We start from the raw sequence: 21,693 nt of genomic DNA, 5'->3' as shown, positions 1-21,693 counted from the left end.
CTGTCTTGGCATGCGAGTCATTGTAGGAAAGGACAAGGTTGTGTACAGATACACTGATATGATGTATTATCGGAATCAAACTCATGTCATCATGCTGGGTATGTGTATAATTGATGACTTACACGGCCAGGCTTTGCAGGTGGTTGAAGTAGTCACACAGCTTGTGTGTCATGAAGAAATGTTGAGTAACTTGAAAATACTCAGTTGGCTGACCTTCAAGAGGAGTGTAATATTCTCTTTCCCTTTGGCGACGGCACTTTCGGCGAACGTAACACGGGGTATACGTGGATGAACATTCTGCACATCGAAAATGTCCGACATCAGTACAGTTCACCTCTTTTTAATATGTGGTCACTTACTTCTACAGTAACCAGAAAATGATTGGACACTCTCAATTCCACCAATGTCGAATAAATAGCCATATACTTGTTTCCGGATTGTTAATGCAATCGGTTTGCCACATGGGGTTGTGCAAGACAGACAATGTGAGGTGGGCGGATGGAACGTGCGTTCTGGTATGGTGAGAGCATGCTTATGCCTTAGTGGTCCAGGTATACCATTTGATGCGAATAATGTGGGGTTGTAGTGGCATGATGGCAGAGCGTCCAGGGTGAAATACCACAACGAAGCCCAAGATTTAGGAGACTGGGCGGAATCGAGACATTGAGTTAGGAACTCAATTGGTAGTTGGGTAGGTCCAGTGACATATACGCCTGCTGTCCGTTTCATGAAATCCGCTGAAAGATTGCAGAACACGACAAGTTGGCTCAACGTTAGAGTCTCATAGGTTTCGTGGTCTAACATAGTTAGCTGGTCAACCAATTGACGTAGCAGCATTTCGGATTGCAATTGCAGGTTATTAAGTTTTGGATATTGAATATATTAATAGTCTTAAGGTGTTAAATGGTATATTTATTTGTTTATGAGGAATGAAATTATCGACAATAACAAGGAGGCAACATTAGAATTGTCATCTTAATATGTGTTCGTACTTCCGTGAATGAAGTTGACAAACTTTATGATATATGTGTTGGGTAAATTTTTGTGCTTTTGTTGGTACATCATACCGATTTTGGTCGTGGTCAAACGCAAAGTGATGATTTTCACGTTGTGGTATCTGCTGATCATCTGATCATTCAGCAGTCAGATGAGTGATCATGGATATCATGAGCCAAGTTGACTTCTTCCCAGCCTTAGAATTGCTTAAGGCTGGGGAAATCATCAGTCCGGTAACGGTTGTTGTTTTGTTTGCATGTGTTCCATTGCTTAATCGTTGGTTATCATGTTATCATATTATGGTAAATTGTATATGTGATGGAGTTATAATGCACAGGTGGATCACACGGATAAGGAAATCTGAATACGGATATGGAAAACGTTTTGGGAGGCTTTAGGTTTCCAATTACCAAACGGGAAATGTAGTTCTGACAGGTTCCAAAATATACAAACTACGTGTACAGATCAGCCATTGACGACGGCTGCGTCGGTCCGCTCGCGAGCGGTCGCTCGCATGCTGAGTTGCCCTTCGAATTCTCTGGTGTTTTCCATCAATTCTTTAGTGTGCCCTAACTCAGATGCTTCATTTATATGTGTTTCAGAAATGAGATCAAGTACAGCTGTTCAAGAAATTCGTGTCTTGGTTGCACGAATTTTCAAAAAAAAAACCCAATACAGGTGCTGCGGACCGCAGTCTGCCTGTAATTCAAAATCCGACCACCTCGGAAGGTGTATCCTGTACCGCCCTGCGGGTTTGTTTGTCGATGTTTGCGAGGCGAGTTCAATCGCCCATCCACAACTTCCTCATCATCACATCGAGCAATCCAGATACCCAATCCAGGATCGAAGACCAAACAATGGAACGGTGGCCGGCCTCCACCAGTTTGGTCTACCATTCAGTCCCCGACCACGCCTTCGAGCAAGCTTCCGTATCCCTTAGATCTCCTCACCCAAAGGCCAATTCAATCACCCACCTCGACCCGCTAGCCACCAGACGTTTTTGATTTCCTTCCATACCTCATCGATTTCATCAACCACAATTTGGCCAGATGGCGAAGTCGCATAAAAAGGAGGCCACCCGTTTTTCTGTCCCAACGAACACGCTTGTACCACCTGATCCCAGCAGCAAGCAATTCCCCGACTTGACGTTTAAGATCACAATCACTAAAGCTCGCACTATGGTCAACCAAAAGCTGTTCCAGGTTCCTTCGTCAGCCTTTTCTTTCTTCTGTTGATTTCTCCATCTTTTCCTTTTGCTTTGTGCAGGACCGGCTAATACAGTTTGATTCAATCAGGCCGGCTGATGGCCGAATCGACACAATGTCTCATGTCATCCGTACTCGCAGCTACCAAGCGATGATGGCCCAAGGCACACCACAATCTCCGTAAGTTCGCTTCTGGCCTGTGATGAACAACCATTTGAGTTTCCCTGACACATCCTTCTTATCTAGGCTGTTCAACCGAGGCTCCAGCCTGCGCTTATCCCCAAATAACTCACCTGTCAACGGACGCTTGATCGGCCTATCAACCACCTCAATGATCAACTTTGTTAACAATGCTTCAGCTGGCCCGACTAACTCGCAGTCGTCTTTGGTCTTGTCTTTGAACCCACATATAAATCCTTTGATCTTTTCAACCCTTGGGTCTTCATCCAAATCTTTCTCTGGTTCCCCTTCAACCATCTGCACTTCCCTTCCTACTGGGGCTCTTTCCAGCCGAAATTCTCCTAACAAGAGACCCGCACCGATTCCTGAGCTCTCTGATGATGATGACAAAGGTAAGTCCTGTAATGCCTTCGATTCGATTGATATGTATACAAAGCTGACCTGGCGAAAGTAGAACTTCCTGTAGATGCGTTTGATGACCCTAGGATTACCATCAGTGCTGAAGCTGGCGACGAAGACGGTCCAGACGAGTTTGTAGGCCAATGGCGTACCAGGTGTCGACGAGGTGAACCCCCCTACGAAACGCCCTGATTTTCGCTGGTTCGATGTGGCCGACTACCAGAAACAGAAAGAGTTGTTCCTTGGTGTTACACCTTCAAAACCAACTGCCCAATCCGCTGATGCCCCTGCTTCCGGTACTGTCGTTCACCATAACTACTACGGTCAACCCCTAGGTCCCTCAGCCTTTCCAACCCCCCCTCCGTCCTTTCCTTTTGGCGTCTCCCCGATGATCACCCCAACGCCTGCGCCTTACAACCCACCCCATGCTTCTCAGGTTGCGGCCCAGTCTTCTTGCTTGTCCCCCCCTCCTCAGCTCGCACCTTTCGAAGACTTCTTAACCTTTGCTGGCATAAGCCCCAAAGCAAAGAAGACTCGGGATATCCTCGCTGAAGAGGGTATAACTGATTTTGGACGTTTGTTGGATCGCGAAACTTACAATTTTGCTACTTTTCGCAGTCTTGGCCTTCCTTTTGCTCACGCTGACAACCTTTTTAAGGCCGTTCCCAAATATAACCTTCACCTAAAGTCACTTTGAGATAGCTACCAAACGCCTGTGTGGCCTATTGTATCTATGAATATTTTCAAAAATTTCTTTCTTTTATTGGTAATGGTTCCGATAAAGAGATCTATATCCCCTGAATTTGTTTTCTAATTTTGATATCGACCATGTGAGCTGTCGAATAGTTCATACATGTTTGCTCAGTCTTTGTTTATCCCACTGGTGTCGGTTCGAAAAGTCGAAGTGGAAGACCGTCCTTTAGCTTGCAATCACAAACCTTTGTCCTCCAGCGTTCATGAACTTAATGAACTTGAATATTGCCACTCTGAGACCTTTTTGTCGCCCGATGTCCTGATAGCAATCAGGCGAAGTCTTGACCTTCGGGTCCATTTCTGGAGCTTTGGAGCTTATGTGACTTGAACATCACACACTCCAAAACGAGTGTGTGAGTGGTCCCTCAAAAATGTGATGTGTCACTCAAAAACTCACCTCTTCAAGGCACGTCGAGTTCTTTCCATCGATGTGCCTTGAGCCATTCATTCGGGCTCAGTCTCAGACTGGGGATGTGCGCTTTCTGAGCTCACAATCGCTTTTTAAGGTCACAAGGATTCGTTTCATTGGCAGGTCCCAAAATCAATCTTCAATCGGACAAAAGAGGTTCCAAACTTTCAGAACAAAGACTTTAGACTTTCTTCGGGAGGTAAAAAAAGATTCCAGCGGGTTGATCGCTTTGAAACAACCCAAAGTATCACCCTATCACAATTTCCAGCCTGAAATTCCACCATTAGATCCAATACCCGCATACCGCATACAACTTATGCATGAGAGCGGCAGAAAACCGTCCCCAAGTCCTATCCAAGATCAAATCGATCTTCTTGTCAGGCGGCGTTTGGATGAGGCTTTGAGTACGCCGAAAGTGAGATTTAAGCACGCTGAAAGCTTTTTCGATGGGATTCAGGTCTGGCGAGTATGGAGGTAGGTACAGAATCCGGATTCCTCTTTCGGCCGCCAGTTCATCGATGCGCCCGCCATGGTGGATACGTGCATTGTCCATGACCAGGACAGAATTGGCGTTTGGGTACGAATTCATTACAGGAAACTACGGGAAGTCATCAGTCAATATGTATAAACAAACCAAATGAGCACCAGGAACCCTTACCAAACAATGTTTCAGGAAGCCTTCAAAATCTTTTCGATCGTAACTGCCTTCTTGGCAGTCCGCAGCCAGAACACCTCCACGGAATATGGCCGGTAAGAGCGAGAATCGCTTACCACCACGACTCCAGGGGATTCGGGCCGTCCGTTGGCCTCGTTTGGCCCACGCCATTTCCCTACGCAGATATCGTTCCTGGATCGCGCACTCATCTAATGATGAAAGGCCAAAGCACGCACAGTTAGCTAAGTGGGATAATCACAAAAGAAAACCTTGAGACAGCGTACCTAGAAACACCAACATGTTGGGGTGCAGTGCTCCTACCGCGTGTAAGTACTGAGCACGCTTGGCGGCACTCTGATTAGGGTGCACCGTTCTGGCTTTCTTGAGAGTCAGATGGAGGCAATCCTTGAGATCACTCGCAACTGTTTGCAAGGAGATCCAGGTTCCGGTATGGCGATAGACACCGCGGCGATATTTGTCTAAGTAGAGGCCTGGATTACCTTCGAGGAGCTCTAACATGAAATCACAATCCTTGTCGGTCAATTTGGTGTGTCTTCTGAGACGCTCGTAGTTATCAGGGTTCCGGATTACTGAGTGGGTTCGTTGAAACAAGGAGTGCCACCGAGATATTGTCTGGATGCTGACTGGAGACTTCAGTATGCGCTGGACTTGAGCTAACGTCTTGCCTGCGCGGAGGTACTGCACCGCAAGTACCTTGATTCCTACATCATACTTTCCAGGGCGGACTCTCATGTCTGGAAGGAGGAAGTCGAGGTGTCAGGATAGTTGAGGTCAAGAGGGAAACGGGTGGGACAAACCTGATGGGAAGTGATGGTGGGTGATGCGATGGATGGTCTGGCGAGGAAATTTTTGGTTTGGCAGAAAATGTTTGATGTGGAAGTGATGGGTTGATGACCCCAATACCTGATTATGATGTCTCTCGGGGCTGGGGATTGATCTACTCTCTGGTCCATACCACAGCAAATACAGGTGCGCAGCACCTGTATTGGGGGGTTTTTTTTTTGAAAATTCGTGCGACCAAGACACGAATTTCTTGAACAGCTGTAAAACTTACTAAGATACTCTAATGAAAACACTGAAGCGGAAGATGCAGTGTGTTTTGGGATAAAAAATCCTAGGCTGAATGCCTAGGCACTGCCAACACAGATGCCTCGGGTTGCGGAATCCGAGGCATCATCGGAGGTAAAACCTCGGACAAGGTCTGTCCGAGGTTTTTGTCTGAGGTAATCTTCTGCGCTGGGAGTTGCCTCGGATCAAACCTCGGACAGCTTCTGTTGGAGGTTGGTAATCCGATAATACCTCGGATTTTCCAATCCGAGGTAAATATGTTGGCGGTGAGGGTAAATAAATTGACTTGATCATGATAACATAAACAACACCCTACGGGGTGGCTAGAGGCCTAAATAAAACTGATAACTCAAAAAATATTGAACTGAAACTACACAAAAGATAAAATAAACTAATAAAGGAAAAAAAAGAAAAAGAAACAAAAAAGGAACTAAAAATAACCAAAAGAATTGTTAAAAGAAAAAACTAATAACCAGAAGAATAAGAAAATAAGAAAAAAGCCAAACAACAAAAGAACAGGGAACAAGGGTGGGTGGGACGCGAAAAGAAATACGCGTAAGATAGAACCTTATAGCGATAATCGACGACAGTAAACGCAATGGAATAGAAAAATCGGAAACCGGTAAAGAGCTTTGACATCATCAAACAATGAGTGGTAAAATAGGTAGAAAGAAGTCCGACCCGTTAGTAACATGTCGTATGTAAAGTTCCAAATTTTCTCTCATTCCATTCCGTTAATACCAAGTTACCAACATTAATTACTTGGTTTTTATTATGTATAACTACATAACTAAGTATTCTTCTATACTATCACCATACGCACATAAGCTCCAATCTAACCCTGGAGTCTCTGTGTGTAGGTATCAGGTGTTTGGGGGGGGCCTAAGGCCGTGGACTCCCTGGATAGAGTAGTTCTCTGCGCAGCGGGTGAAGGAGCGGGTGGGAGGAAAAGAAATTTTGCTGTGATGAGATAAGAAAACAGTGGTGTTCCTTTCTTATCAAAAGGGAGATTGGAGATAGGGCTATGACCCGGCCCCAAAACTTTGTGGCCGGCCACGGGGCTCCCACATGCCCCGTTGATACCCAAAGGTCATCAAAAATGAGGCAGGGCCAACCAGTACACGCCCCAAAAATCAGGCCCCGGGGCTAGGTAGGGTCTTGGTCATTTTGGGCACAGGTCAGGCTCATTTTGGGCACGAAATAGGTGTGGAAGGGGGTAGGCAGGGTCTCATTTCATATATTTCACGATCACATGTATCTACTAGATCATTAGTATCAGTATCCAAACTACTAGAAAACTTAAATTCATCATATAACTACGTGTATGAAGTCATCATAACTGCTAAAAGATAACTAGAAGATAAAAATGAAAAAAACTAGGAGAATTGTCTGGACCAGCTTTTGAGGCAAACTTGAGCCTCGAGGTTTTGGGTAGTGAAAGAAGCCCGGTGGTCACTCATGACTCTTAACGCACTGGAAAAAGACCTTTCAGATGGTGCACTAGTTGCAGGGACAGCAAGCATAGCCTTCGCCATATGAGCTAGATTTGGCCAGTGACGTTGATTCAAGCTCCAGTAGTGAAGGACGTCGCATTGCTCATCTTCTTGAGGGGCAGTAAGGTACTTGTTCACCTCGTGTTCAATAGGAATCATTTTGCGGCGCTTGATGAAGTGCTGAGGGCGATCGAGGTTGAGTCTGTCTACTTGAGGTTTGACGATCTCAATATCAGGATCAATGGCTGGTACAAACTTTCTTGCTTGCCTGGTGAAGTAATCGACTAGATCGTCAGGTCCCCAACCCAAAGATTCCATGGTTGACGCTTTGACCGCATTGACTTTGAGGCGAGGATCGAGGATAGCTGCACATATATACACAGCTTTGGTCCGAGCAGCCTCTTGATATTGAGGGATTTTCTTCATCATTGGCATGATAGAGACCTTCAACTCTTTGCATTGGGAGTTGTGCCAAGCCTGTGATACAATTAATTAAAGATGTCAGTGTTTGAATTGAAAATGAGATGAGGAAAGATAAAAAAAGACATACCAATTCAAGTCGCTCCACTAGCCACTGATAGTCAGGCATGACATTAGAAAACGTTGGAGACTTGTTACGTCTCATTCCCTTGAGTGATACAGGTGCCCAAAGGAACGACGGCACCTGTAAGTTCCATGTAACTCAAAGAGAGCGGGCCCCGAAGTAGGAAGGACCGGTACCGTAAATATCACGGTATCGGAAAGTTGGTAGAACAAGAATGTTCACATCGGAGAAGGGTGGGAGAGAAAACTAGAGTTTTCACCACCCATCTACTTCACCAATAGCTTATAGCAGCAAATAACTCATCAAAACCTCTCCTCACATTTCTCTCGAAAATTTTTCTTGTTTTCAACAAAAATTTTTTTCCACAAGAAAACCACGATACCGATAATGTCTCAACAATCAATTCAACAATCAATGGCGAGTTTACTACATGGGAGAACATTAAGACCCAGAGGGCCAACTCCAGGACCCTCGATAGTTACGACGCAAGAGAAAACACAAGAAAAATACGATAGTTTAGAGAAAATCGATGAGATGCAAATAGACGGTGATGAAAACACTGAACTCCAAATGATAGAACCATCACATGTAAAAGAAATAAATGTAAAAGGAAAGAAAGGGAAAGGAAAGAATACGAAGAAAAACCTCAAAAACTTGAAGAATCAAAAGGAAGAAGTGAAACCTACTGGTATCGAGTTAGAAGCCCAGGGAGGAGATAGTCATCAAGAAAGAAGAGATCAAATGAATGAAGACGAAGTTCAGATCAACGAACATCAGCGAAATGAAATCGATAACGATGTTGTAGGTGACACGACTGTTGGTTTTGGTAAGCTCCATACCTTGATGTTTCTAATTTCCCAGTCTTCTCCTTCACTATTTCTATCATCTTCTTCATGACCCAACCCGATAAACAACCTCTACAGAGAAGGAGAGGTAATAGAGACCGACATGTTATAGCCAAGTGTTACAGTTGTGTGTTAGACACAGATAGAGTGGCCGGTGTTACGCTGAAATACACATTATAAGATGTCCAGTGTTACGAATATTATGTCCAGTGTTATGGTTAATGTCCAGTGTTATGATTATATCCCAAGTCAGATGAAGTGAACGTTCAAAACTTCCAAAAGCCCAGTATTAAAAACCTTACAAATCACATTCAAAAAAAAAAAAAAAAGAGATAAAGAAACTTACGTATTGTCTGGCCTGTGTTACTTTACGGGGATACTTTGATACATACAGAAATCGATGTGCAAGGTACCGCGGAACATCCAACGGTCGAATTAGAACACGCCAAATGGATCAGAAACATCCAAACTGCTTTCAGTAAAGATAAAATCACTAAATTCAAAATGTTAACTGAAGCTTATAAAGAATGGTGTGTTGATAACGAAACCCAACGACGTGATGCAGGAGTAAATGAATATGAGTTTGATTCTGATGAAGATGGTGGAGAAGGAAATGAAACAATCACCAAAACGAAGAATTCAGCTTCAACGAAGAAAGAAACCAATACTCACATGAAACTGGGTGTCCAATTGAGACACAATATGGTTCGACTATCAGAATATTGGAATAATGTTATGATCAATAAAAACATACATGTGCCTGTTACGATTTTCTCTACTGCTTGGCTGCTTGAAGATTCTACTTATATGAAGACTAAACATACGAAGACAGTTAGTTGCACCTCCAATACAATTTCGTATGTTGGATTGAAGGTACCAAACAAATACCGACTTAGCAGAGCAGAATGGTCTACAAGATTCGACCTGATGGTAAAATATCAAAAATTAGAATATGATACCTTAGATAGTCAGAAAGGTTTCCCAATCGCACCTAGATTAGTGGCGTATAAAGAAAATGTTCTTCAAATTCAAGAAGATAACTTTGGTATGTGGATGCCGGCAATGAGGTACGATATTGCACATCGTCGAAATGTTTGGGAGCATCGAATGCCGGATGGATCGATGGCGGATGTGGGAACCTTGAACACGATCTTAGTAGCGCAAGCACTTAGAGATGCGAAACATAGAGGAGAAGACGTTTTCGGGGATAACCCCTATATACTCGGAGGAGAATGGCAACACGTCAATCCGGTGACGGGAAGAACGCATCCCGCTGATAAACCTTGGGATGATGAAGCATTTAGCGGAGAGTCCCAAGCAGCGATGTTAACAGGCAGATTGGTTTCTCACCTAGCAACACCGGTTATACCAACACTTCCAGATACGAGAGTAGGGGTTAACACTTCGAAATCCAATTCATCTGCTCACCCGTGGTTCAAAGGAAAGGTGTTTGATCCAAATTATGTAAAACCAAATCAGCAAAGCCAAAATCAGTGAGGATTCAATACCTTCAATCACAACTCTAGACCACACCCTTATCACCCACCTTATGCTAATAGCCTGAACACTAGAAATGGTGGATACAGTAATAATTATAACCACAATGCTGGTAGTGGGTACGGGTTCCCGCAGAGTAGTGGTAGCGGATATGGTGGATATGGCGGATATGGAGGACCAAGTACGTCAGGAAGTAGTTACGGTGGAGGCGGAAATGCTGGAGGTCCCGCTCGTCCGCAAATCGGCCCTGGTAGTTTCACGAGAGGAATGGGGAGCAGTAGAGGAGGAAACGGAGCTGGACCAAGTAAGAGTACCAACACGTCAAAGTAAGTATAAAAAAAAAAAAAAAAAAGAGAAAAAGAGTCGAAAGAGAGGTTGTTTATGATAGAGGAAAGAGTGATTACTTGTTTGTTACCATGAGTAGAAGCTGATTGTGACTGGTTTTGTTTTTCCCTTTTTGTCTCATCTTGTTCTTATTCTTTATATTTCTTGACCTTTTCGATATGAAGCAATACACACGCAATGCCAGAGTCCCATTCAAGATCTGAGAAAATTGAAAACAGAACCAGTGAGAAGGCCGATCAGTGGAGTGCGTATGTAGTGAATGAGAAAGCCAACTTAGAGAATTGGCCAACACAAGCACGATGCGAAATGAACATACAAGAATGGAACATACTACTCACCGAAGGCAACTTGTTGCAGAAATGGAACCACGTATTGCAAAGCCTAACCGACGGCTTCCATCAAGGGATCCCCCCACATACTTTGGGAGACCTAAAATGGTTCACACCAAACAACCACTCGTCAGCATTAGCAGTGAAAGATAAAATTATGGCAAATTTATACAAAGAACGGCGAGAGAAACGAATCTTTGGACCCTTTACTCACGAAGAGGTCCATAAACGCTGGGGTTTCTTCCGCTCCAATCCGATGGGGAGCGTAACGAACAACGACAATTCTTTACGTATGATCAATGACCTTTCCTACCCGCAAAGCTCAGAATACAAGAAGTCAACAAGACGAGAACTGTTACGACACGGGAAAAATCATGACAAACTGACCAAGATGAGTAAATCAGATAGATCAAAAGAATGGTCAGAGAATCATTACAAGTTAAACGTCAACCATGAATTATTTTTCCAGATATCAACCAGCCATCATTTTCAAATTATAGGCAAGTAATTCAAATAAAACTGGACATAATTTGCTTTTAGCGCAATTTTTGAGCTCTGCGCATGGGTCAGAAATCATTTCAAGATTCATTTGTGATTCCCTTCATTCAAATTCACATTCATCCGTTGGCTACTTTGCCCCCTTTTGCCTCATCCGACAGTGCTTTGCAAGTCAATCCTCCCCTAGCTGATTTTCCTGAAGCACCCAACCTTGCTCCTACGTAGGTATGTGTGTCACACAAATCTCCTTATCAAAGGATCCAATGAATCCTCAATAAACATCATTTGAGATTCACCGGTAATCCTTGGCGGAATTGTAATAACATCAAGAGGCAAGGACCACCGTTGAGGTGGAAGTGGGGTCCGGGATATGGGTGTAACCGGTATGAGACCAACTGCAGAGAGTAACACTGTGCAGATGTAGTATTTTTCCACCATGCAAAATGATTAAAATTAATGTCAAAATGATTAAAAATGCTGTGTTAATGCATAAAAATGCACCATTAATGCACCATTAATGCGGAAAAATGCAGCATCAATGCAGTAAAATGCAGTGTTAATGCACACACAAAATGAATTCAGAATTCCACCTTTTTCAATTTTGTTTGTCCTTCAGGTCAATCATTTTTCATTTGGGAAAAATACTACATCTCCCCAGTGTAAGAGTAGAGAAGTCAAGTGTTGGTCTTTTTAATTGTTATGTAGGTTATTGAGATTTGGTTTGTCATCCTCAGCCAAAGTGATTAGAAGTGAACTTTACGATGTCAATTAGTAACATTCAAACTGATGACCCCTTACCTTCAAACTCACCAATTCATCCTCGTCAACATCTTGCTACCCTTCAATCCCATCAACATATTATCACGGCTTTAGCTCAGCTTGGTGAGCTTTATACTGCTTACCTCTTTGATTCAATCAAAGAATCTGAGTACTGATTTCAATTGACCAAAGTGCTGTTTACCAAATACAATTCACGGAATTTAAGCTCAATAGATCTTTGGCCCGAAAGACTAGAACAGCCACTCACGCAGATAGACGATCTTAGGCCATCGGTCTCTTCACTCGCTCAAGATGCATCAACCCTTCATGAAGTGGTAACCAAACGGGCAGCTGTAGCGGAAAGAATATCAAGCAAGGCTCGCATCCTAGACCTCAAACGGAGCAGGGTCAAGGAATGCCTCGATCGGGTCCAAGCTGTCACGCAACTTCAAGACGCCTCGATCGATGTATTTCAAGCGATCGAGAAAGCTGATCGGGAAGCTGCTACACGACATATCCAACGTGTCAATGGAATCAATCCACAAACAATTCGTACTCGATTTGCAGAAGCAGTGGTGGTAGGCGACTTTATACAGTCTTTTGGATCGCTGTACTGAAGACAAAACGACTCTCATATGTTTATTTTGTCAGCCTATGTACGACCGATATACCTGAACAACCTTCGATCGCTTTAGAAAACTTTACAAAACAATTAACTGGAATCTTCTTAAAGGCTTTCACTCAGGCTGCGAATTCAAAAGATGAAGCTACTACTAATTGATTCTTTGAACCCTTTCCACTCTTAGGGTCTAAAGCATCCGAGGCTGGTTTATCAGCTTACTCCGATTTTGTGCGACCTCAGCTACATATCAGAATGATATTGTCAATCACTCATTTAGTTTTGTAAGGTTTGAAATCCATGTGAACCCATGGGATCTTACAGTGACTGACTTTGTTTTGTTGATCTGGAATCTTGCACACGTCTTTGCTACCTAGTCGATCTCAAGGGCCATCGCATTATCCATTGAGTCCTAATAGTCATTTTGCTTCATCATTTCAACACTCACATCAACATCATCATCAAGAGACAAACATGAGATGACTTCAGTTAGAACTCCTAATCAAGCCAATTCATCAAATAAAAATATAAAAAAACCATCCCAACAACGATCCTTGTGACAGTAGCAATGATGAAGACAAACAAGCACCAAAGAATGATTTTGATAGCAATGAAGATTATGGTCAAGGTTTTGGGGTTTATCAAGGTATGTCTACTGTTGTCTTCACTAAATGCTTTGTTGATTTTTCTGTAACCGATCAATTTTGCTTTCAGCATTTCAATTCTTTGGACAATTGATAATGTTACAAGGATCTCATCATCAATCTAACTGTATATTAACATGACCTGTATGCACAAAATTGAACCAATTCTAATGGGTATTTAAATTCACCTTCAACTACTGTAGTAGATAATCCAAATTAATTACAATTAGGTGAGTCAAGTAGTTCAAAGATACCAATGGAATGTAAAAAATCAGATGATCATCATTCATATTACAAGGCCTTGCAATAATCACTTACCACATGGTGTTTTACATTGATCAATCGATTTTAAGGCAAGTCAATTAATTTGAACGCAACTTTGGTCAAATTTTTGATTTTCAAACGTTCTCAAGTGGTTTTTGGCCTCAATCTTAGTATTTTGATCCAAGTGAGCATTTTACTTGGTTATTTTAATAGCTTAGTTGATTGCATAAAATATAATAATAAATATTAAAAAGACTTGATTATTTCTTTTTATGTTGTTTATCTGGATTGGCACCCAATCAATCAATAAGGCAAATCAATCAAATCATTGATTTTAAAACATTATTGAGTTGCTTTCAGAACTTGATCAAGGTGTTTCACTTCCAAAGTATAGGTCAATTTAATATAATCATTTTTTCACCTAGCTCACATATGTAACCTCTGGATCAAATTAGTGCCTCTCCCTTCTACTTTTTCAGTTTTTACAATGTTGATGTTTGAGAATAGTGACTATGATTAAGTCTTTTGTTTTCTTTTGATTTGATTGGGTTCTTGATTAAATGCTTTGTCAAACTCACTTGATGTCAATACAATAATAATTTGATTGATCCACATGTTCATCCACATATACTTCTCATTGTGTCTATCAGCATGAGAGTTCAACAAAAGCCGATCTTAATATTATGAAGTTCTATCTTTGGTCTAGAGGATATTGAACAACTTGAACAATGAATGTTTCCTTCTGGAGCTCATTGATTTCAAGTTGTCTAATCTGAAGGGTGTTTTGTTTTGTTTTGACCCTGCTTTCTGAAAGTCTTACTTCTGTGAAAAAAAGTGACTTCAGATCATTCTATTTTCTTTTATTCAATAATCTGACTGTAGTTATTTTGAAAATAACAGCACTCAAGCAATTGTCATTGTTCTGTTTTGAACTTTGATATTTGTTTCTCAACCCATGAACTTTAAGACTAACAGGAGACAAGGACAAGACTATATCTACCAAACCCAAACTGTATTTCATTATCATTATATTCAAATCACAACACTTCATTGGTCTGCAATACATTTGGTCCATTTGCTAAGCTGTCTCAAGCACCCAAAAGAAATGAAAAAAGCATTTCAAAAAGCAAAACATACAATCAAGTCAATCAACCAAAATTACCATTCCTTCAAGTTGGGTTAATAAGCTGAAATCACAGCCAAGTCACATCCATATCACTTGATCTGTACAAAATAAGATAGATTGATTCAGTTTGAGCTCTTTCAAACATGTTCTTTGAGTTTTACTCAAGGTATCAAGAAAGCAGTAGCTATATATTTTGATCCATGAGGATGGATTCATGAATTTGACATAGAATATATAAAATTCAAAATAAAAACTCCTCCATTTGTGATTTTGAAGTTCATGTTTTTAGTCTGTTTATTTGAGTGAATGAAATTGATGTTTTTCCAGTTATTTGAATCACAGAAACAGCCAGAATCAAAAAGATTGAACTCGAATAAGACAAGTGAGTGTCTTACACTGGGCAGATGTAGTATTTTTCCCAAGTGAAAAATGATTGACCTGAAGGACAAACAAAATTGAAAAAGGTGGAATTCTGAATTCGTTTTGTGTGTGCATTAACACTGCATTTTACTGCATTGATGCTGCATTTTTCCGCATTAATGGTGCATTAATGGTGCATTTTTATGCATTAACACAGCATTTTTAATCATTTTGCATGGTGGAAAAATACTACATCTGCACAGTGTTATGATGAGTGAGGGTAGAGCCTCACAGAAACTAAGGATGGTCACATAGGGTTTTCAGATCTCTTCACTTATGGATCAAAATGATCTATTGAAGTTGACAAGACTATTTCACATAAATGTTTCAAACTCATCATGCTGTGGAAATGTTTGTCAATAATCATTAGTTGAAAGCTTGAAATTTGATAGCTAACCATCTGATATTGCAATTCACATCCTTGGTTCCATCAAGTCTTTTCCTCATTGATGTGCAATATAATTTGACTCATATTTAAAATTCATTTATCAATTTTTTCAGATGTCATCTTGAAACAACTGCAGCTAGAGTTGTGCATTCACAGGCCCATAACTGAGTGAACTATATGGGCCAATACCATCATGTACAAAAATACTACTACTACATCTCAATTGAATATTCTGCTTTATGTATATCTTTGAGAAACTCAATCTGCTTATTCATTTTTTGGAGGCTTGACATGATTCCTGCCCAGCAGCAGCAGTTGAGTTAATTGTTGATAATGACTTTTCTTCACAACAGTACTCTGTATGCTTTCATACCCGTCCTTGACTTTATTCGAAATTTGAGGTCCAATTTTAGCGGACTCATTACAGTACCCTGCAAAAGTAGAAGAATGATAATAATCATAGTGTTGTCTGCTGTTAATTGGTTATCATGTGGAAAGGTACAAGGCTAAATTTGGGTACCATATCCATATTTCTTCTTGAAGCTTGGTATGTATCACTTTGGTATATGAATACAAAAAAGTTGTGGATGTATGACTGGCCTTGACAAGTCAGATAGACTACCCATTCTTTGATTTCCCAAAACTTCAATCATTCCTCTATTATAGAGCATTGAGACTAGCGTACTTTAATGTTTGCCGTTGATATTTGCAACCTGTAGAAAAAACCATGTAGGCACTGCCAAAACAGTGTCTACATGGGTGTTTCCCACAAAAAAGCACCTACATTCTCACTGTAGGTGCTCAAAACTATCAAAAATGATGCCTACATGTTGAAATTCCCATGTAGGTGCTCAAAAGTGATGCCTACATTTCCAAATTCAAATGCAGGCATCTTTTTCAAGCATGAAAATTACACCTACATCTCAAAATAAGGATGTAGGCACAAATTTTGAGGGCCTACATGTGTATTGAGGCATGGGATGATGCATACATGTGTGTATGTGCGAGTTTGGTCAAACTTCTTGAATATCTTGACTTATATAGAGGACCCTTGGAACGTAGAAAGTGGTTTGGAGTCAAAATGAGGGTATTGGATCACATAGAAAGTGTGTGACTCAGAATGAGGGTATTGGAGAAAATAAAAAGTGGTGACTCCATTTACGTCCTCCATTACCCTCACTTCAACTCAAACCATGTTTTATGTCCTCCAATATCCTCATTTTGACTTAAACCATGTTTTACGTCCTCCAATACCCTCATCTTGATCCAAACCACTTTTTATGTCCTCCAATACCCTCATTTTCACTCCAAAGCACTTTTTACATCCCGAGGGTCCTCTATGTAAGTCAAGATAGTTGAGATGTTTGACTAAACTTCCACATACACACATGGAGGTGTTGGATGCACTCTGGTGTTGAAATCATTAGGGGGTTAGGGGGTTAGGCTTTGGCCAATATTAGTATCACCCCTCTCCAAACATATCATCATCCCTCTCCAAGGGTCTGTCACATTACCACCGTTCAAGATCAACATTGTTCCTCCCAATCCTTCATCCCACCACAATTAGACCTCACAAGATATATGGCCTCCATGCTCAGCCTCATCCCATACCTTTCATGTTGCTTGACCCAGCAACAACAGTCTGTAGCCCTCCATCATAATTTCCTGATTCATTTTTAGTTGCACCAACCACACAATATACTTGGGCCCAAGTTGTGTTACTCAAAATATACATAGTGACCTCCATAGGGTTTTGGGATATATTCTGGTTCATTATGATCCATGCAGTGTGTTTGAACTAGCATAAGCTCTGTCATCATGTGTGTATTGATCTAAGATGAGCTCCTCTTATGAGTGCGGCGCCCGCCGCTCAATTTGGCTAGTTTCAGTTATGAAGAAGAAGTAGAAATCCCGTCAGTGAATTCTTTCGTTGATAAATTAGACTTCGAAACATCGTGGGATGATTTCGAAACTGTGGCATCATTTTTCAGGTCCAAAATAGGTATCAAGTTATTGTTAGCAAATTATGATTGGCGGAAAGCTTACCGACAAGGTGCAACACACATATCCCAATGGCGGTTCTTGACTATAAAAGATTTTGATGGGAATATCTGGATTGATACAAGAATCCCGTTTGGTGGAGTAGCGGGATGTGGTACATTCGGATGGATGGCCGATGCTTGGTGGGATATCATTTCAGTAACGTTGAAAGTGGACCGTATTTTTTGTTGGATAGACGACAATATGTTCGTCAAATCAGAGGATAGTCAACTGTCGATGCAAACGGTGGTCCAAGTCAGTAAGAATCTAGGTGTTCAATCGAATGAAGAAAAGTTTCAAGACTGGAATGTAGAACAAAAATACCTTGGTTTTATATGGAATGGAGACAATAAAACTGTTAGATTACCTGAAGAAAAGTTAGAGGAAAGGAAACAGCAGATTGAAGAGTTCCTCACCATTCAGAAAAAGTGGAGTTTGAAAGAAGTCGAAAAATTGGTTGGACGACTAATTCATTTGATACATATTCTACTGCATATGAAGTGTTATATGTGGAACCTGTATGAATGGCAAGCTGAGTGGTACAATCCGAGTGCATTACGTGATTTACCAAAAGGGGCAAAGGAAGACTTGGAGGAATGGCGTGAGACATTAGAAAAGTTTGATCGCCTTCGATTTGTCCCCGAAGTCGAACCGGCTGAGATAGGATGGGTAGGTGATGCTAGCACCAGTTACGGGATTGGGGTTCTGATAGGCAATAGGTGGGCTAGATTTGAACTACTTCCGAGCTGGGATGTCAAAGGGCTGTCACAGAACGAACAGAAACGGGACATCAATTGGTTAGAGACTGTCACGATAAGATTAGGATTACACGTAGTTCATGAAATCGTACCAATGATGGGTAGAAGTTTCCTCCTACTAACCGACAATACGACCTCACAAGCAGCAGTTCGTAATCGGAAATCCAGGCATAAGCTAGTAAACGACGAGTGGAGGCGTATACAGAAAGACTTAGCCTTGTTCCAGTGCGACATAGTGGCTAATCGGGTCACATCTAAGGGCAATATCGCCGATACGTTATCACGAGGCGATCAAGGTCTACTACAGAACGATCAGGAGGTGATTATTAGCATACCGGCAGATTTAAGTCAATTTTTAAGGCGCGGTAGACAAAAGAAGTTAGATGGAAAATGACAAGAGAGTGAAACGCTTCTTAATGGATGAAAACGGGTAAGGAAAAAAAAAAAAAAAAGAAAAGGGGAAGAGATCGCAGATCGGAAAGAAGTAAGATAGGATACTGACGTGTATTTTTGTTGATTCAATTTTAGGAAGATAATGTGGAGGAATAACGTAATACAGAAAAGGCTCTTGAGCGGCAGCTGGTCCCAACCGACACTAGAGAACTATAGCGCCGCGATATCGAAACTTATGAAGTTCGGAGAGTCAATCGGTGAAGACAGATCACAAAGTTTACCGCTAGATGAACAGAAATTGAAAGAGTTTATTGTGTGGGCAGGCAAGGAATGGAAGGAGTATACCGAATCAAATAAGTCAGATAACAAAGATACAAGTCACAAAATAAGCTTAATAACACTTACAAAGTATATCACAGGTATACGCTCCTGGCACCTGTTTCATGATAAACCCTTCCCAGAAGAAAACGATAAAGTCGTCAAGTTAATGCTGAAAGCCTGTGGGGTAGCAGAAGCGAAAGATAAAAACCATGTTAAGGTACAGAAACAACCAATTCAGTTAAGACATTTAGCGGAATTGGTGATGAACTTAGCGGATGGATCGTGGAGAGATAAGGCAGTGCTGGCCACGGCACTCGTGGCTTTTTGGGGAATGGCTAGACTTGGAGAGTTAGTTTCAGATAACAAGAAGAAAAGGAGGATTTTAGTGAAGGATATGCTGAGATCAGAAGATGGAGCTTACCTGAAGTTCGCCTTACACGAAGAGAAGACAGCCCGACCGGGAGAACTCCAATGGATACAAATCCGCTCACTGGCATCCTTACTCGATCCAGTCAATGCAGTGAACCAGATCCTAATCCAATTGAAACCAGTCGATGTATATATGGAACCGGTGTTCTCCTACCCGAACAAGAATGGCTTACGGATTCCGTTGACTAAGTCGGTGTTCTTAAGTACTTGTAGAGAGGTGTGGTCCAGGTCAGGAACCGGAAATAACTTGACGGGACATTCTTTTAGGGTCGGTGGTGCGACGTTTAGATGGAATGAAAAGCACCCATTAGAGACAATAAAGCTTTTCGGAAGGTGGGAATCACGGGCTTACCAATTATACCTTTGAAAATACTCGATGGGTGATTCTAAGGATGCGAAATATATTTGGGAAGAGATGAAACTGCAAGATCTAGCAATTAGAGTGGTGGATGGACCAAAGTTATTATCAAATGGAGGAGGAAAGGAAATCGACAAAAGAGTATAAAAAAAAAAAAAAAAACGAGCGAGAAGAAGAGGGAAGAGAGAGAGAGAGGGTTATGTTTCAAAGGTTTGACGGTGAAATGAAAAGTTTTCTAAACATGCATGACAAAGATCTCGTTCAACAATACACGAAGTGAGTAGAAAAGATCTTCAATAGAAATCGAGAGATGGCGAGATAACCAAATGTAGCCTTGTGAGACACAAACAGTCTGTTGAATTGAAATAACTAAGAGACAGATTCGGGGGATACCTAAGAAGGTACAACTCGGGACCTACCGAGGAAGGCTCTCCGCAGGCTCCGGACGATACGTCCCGAGTCATGGTAGCAGAGAGCCTACCTTGGTCATCGGATCAGCGGCTATACGCCCCCCCCAAACACACGTCATAAGATTTAATTCAGAATCTTATGGCATCTGATCTGGAAACTAGGGTAGCTACGGCCAGAATTAAGAAGAGAGAGGTAGAACAAATAAAATGAAATATAAGTAAATGTAATACAATAAGAAAAATACCCAACTGAGAAATGTGAGCACTGAGAGAAATGGATGACAGTAGCAAGGGGAGCCAAGAAATGCACAAGGGAGTTGACAAGTCGCCATTCTTTGTTGTCAAGTGAGAAAGCTTCAAGGGCAGCATTTCCATCACATACATAATGTATGACTGGCTGGAGTTCAAGAAATCGCTTGAGAGAGTCGTGAGTCGAAGACCATCAAGTGGAGACCTCGTGAATCAAACCGACTTTTTGTTTGAGCTTAGCACAGCCTTGAACAGAATTATCAAGAGTAGCAGTGAGTTGTGGACTGTGTGTGATCTTCTTATGAAAGGAGCGGATGCGAGTGAGTATACTAGTAACTGCAGCATGTGGGGTACACTCGACAAAAAGGGGAACAGAGGGTTGGGGGATTCGAGGATCCAGGGCGTTGACCAGAGGTGGAGCTGTCTTCTGATCGAAGGCAACCATTCCCGCTTTCGCCACCAGGTTGATGACATGGGCCACACAACCGTGGAGGCAATCAGAGGCGTCAAAAGATGGAATCATCGTCTGAAGAGTTTGGCCCATGGTCGTGTTGTTGGAGGCGTTATCAGCGGTTATGCAATAAAGGTTATCGGTGATGTTGAACTTGTCCAGAGTGTGTTTAAGGAGAGTAGCGAGATTGGCTCCAGTGTGAGGTCCGTCAATTGGTTTCAAAGCTAGAATGACATTGCACATATTGAAGTTGTCCTCGATCCAGTGAGCAGTCACACCCAACATTGTGATGTTGCGAGGAGACGTCCATCCATCGCAAGTGATGGAGACGTGTTGAACTGATGATAGAACGTTGGTGACAGCGCCTCAAATAGATCAACACTTTGACAGAATTCCTTTGGAGATGGCCGTTTTCTTTGACAAAAGTGATGGTGCAGCGGGGTTGGTCACGGTAAGGAGCTCTTGGAATTCTGGGGTGTCAACCAAGGGGATGGGGAGCTCTCGGTTGACTATCAACCAGATCAGAGCGTCCTTGAGGTTAGCTCGGTTAAATGACTTCACCTAAAGGATATTAAATAAATAAACATCAAGTTAGTATTTCAATAACTCATGCATTGATATTAAAATTTGCACTTACTTTTGTGAGCTTTCTGTTGTTGAAAAAGGCCGCCAAAGTGTGTTGATCAGTGCTGACAGGAGGCTCAATGTGGTGGAAGCGTGAGAGATGGCGACTCATAGACTTGGTGCTACCGGTTTTGTCGACAGCAATACCTTTGTTGCAGATCACGACAGGAGCGTCCGGATCCTCCGCAGTGACAACAGAGCCT

General features: G+C 41.9%; 6 protein-coding genes across 6 annotated transcripts; 5 read left to right on the top strand and 1 right to left on the bottom strand.

Annotated features, from left to right (window-relative positions):
- Positions 1-1,812: 1,812 nt before the first annotated feature.
- Positions 1,813-3,754, top strand: MELLADRAFT_75154 (uncharacterized protein; the record flags this gene model as incomplete). Its single annotated transcript, XM_007412045.1, has 4 exons — positions 1,813-2,206; positions 2,292-2,381; positions 2,448-2,773; positions 2,836-3,754. The coding sequence occupies 4 exons, from the start codon at positions 2,046-2,048 to the stop codon at positions 2,970-2,972; spliced, it is 714 nt and encodes a 237-aa protein (XP_007412107.1).
- A 282-nt stretch (positions 3,755-4,036) lies between these two features.
- MELLADRAFT_56632 (uncharacterized protein) lies at positions 4,037-5,440 on the bottom strand (the record flags this gene model as incomplete). Its single annotated transcript, XM_007411997.1, has 1 exon — positions 4,037-5,440. One exon carries the CDS (start codon positions 5,348-5,350, stop codon positions 4,853-4,855), a length of 498 nt encoding a protein of 165 aa, XP_007412059.1.
- Positions 5,441-8,137: 2,697 nt separating this feature from the next.
- On the top strand, positions 8,138-8,748 carry MELLADRAFT_108292 (uncharacterized protein; the record flags this gene model as incomplete). Its single annotated transcript, XM_007412046.1, has 2 exons — positions 8,138-8,549; positions 8,585-8,748. The coding sequence occupies 2 exons, from the start codon at positions 8,138-8,140 to the stop codon at positions 8,746-8,748; spliced, it is 576 nt and encodes a 191-aa protein (XP_007412108.1).
- Positions 8,749-9,891: 1,143 nt separating this feature from the next.
- Positions 9,892-10,395, top strand: MELLADRAFT_108291 (uncharacterized protein; the record flags this gene model as incomplete). Its single annotated transcript, XM_007412047.1, has 2 exons — positions 9,892-10,061; positions 10,095-10,395. 2 exons carry the CDS (start codon positions 9,892-9,894, stop codon positions 10,393-10,395), a joined length of 471 nt encoding a protein of 156 aa, XP_007412109.1.
- Positions 10,396-11,986: 1,591 nt separating this feature from the next.
- MELLADRAFT_56630 (uncharacterized protein) lies at positions 11,987-12,846 on the top strand (the record flags this gene model as incomplete). The annotated part of the gene is made up of 1 exon (XM_007412048.1): positions 11,987-12,846. The coding sequence occupies one exon, from the start codon at positions 11,999-12,001 to the stop codon at positions 12,170-12,172; it is 174 nt and encodes a 57-aa protein (XP_007412110.1).
- Positions 12,847-12,870: 24 nt separating this feature from the next.
- MELLADRAFT_88683 (uncharacterized protein) lies at positions 12,871-14,043 on the top strand (the record flags this gene model as incomplete). The annotated part of the gene is made up of 5 exons (XM_007412049.1): positions 12,871-12,899; positions 13,179-13,261; positions 13,613-13,707; positions 13,884-13,917; positions 13,979-14,043. The coding sequence occupies 5 exons, from the start codon at positions 12,871-12,873 to the stop codon at positions 14,041-14,043; spliced, it is 306 nt and encodes a 101-aa protein (XP_007412111.1).
- Between the last annotated feature and the right edge of the window lie 7,650 nt (positions 14,044-21,693).

The sequence above is a fragment of the Melampsora larici-populina genome (genome assembly GCF_000204055.1).
Source record: "Melampsora larici-populina 98AG31 unplaced genomic scaffold MELLAscaffold_28, whole genome shotgun sequence".
Lineage (NCBI taxonomy): Eukaryota > Fungi > Basidiomycota > Pucciniomycetes > Pucciniales > Melampsoraceae > Melampsora > Melampsora laricis-populina.
Note: the sequence above shows the minus strand (reverse complement) of the source record. Positions and strands in the feature narration are given on the sequence as shown.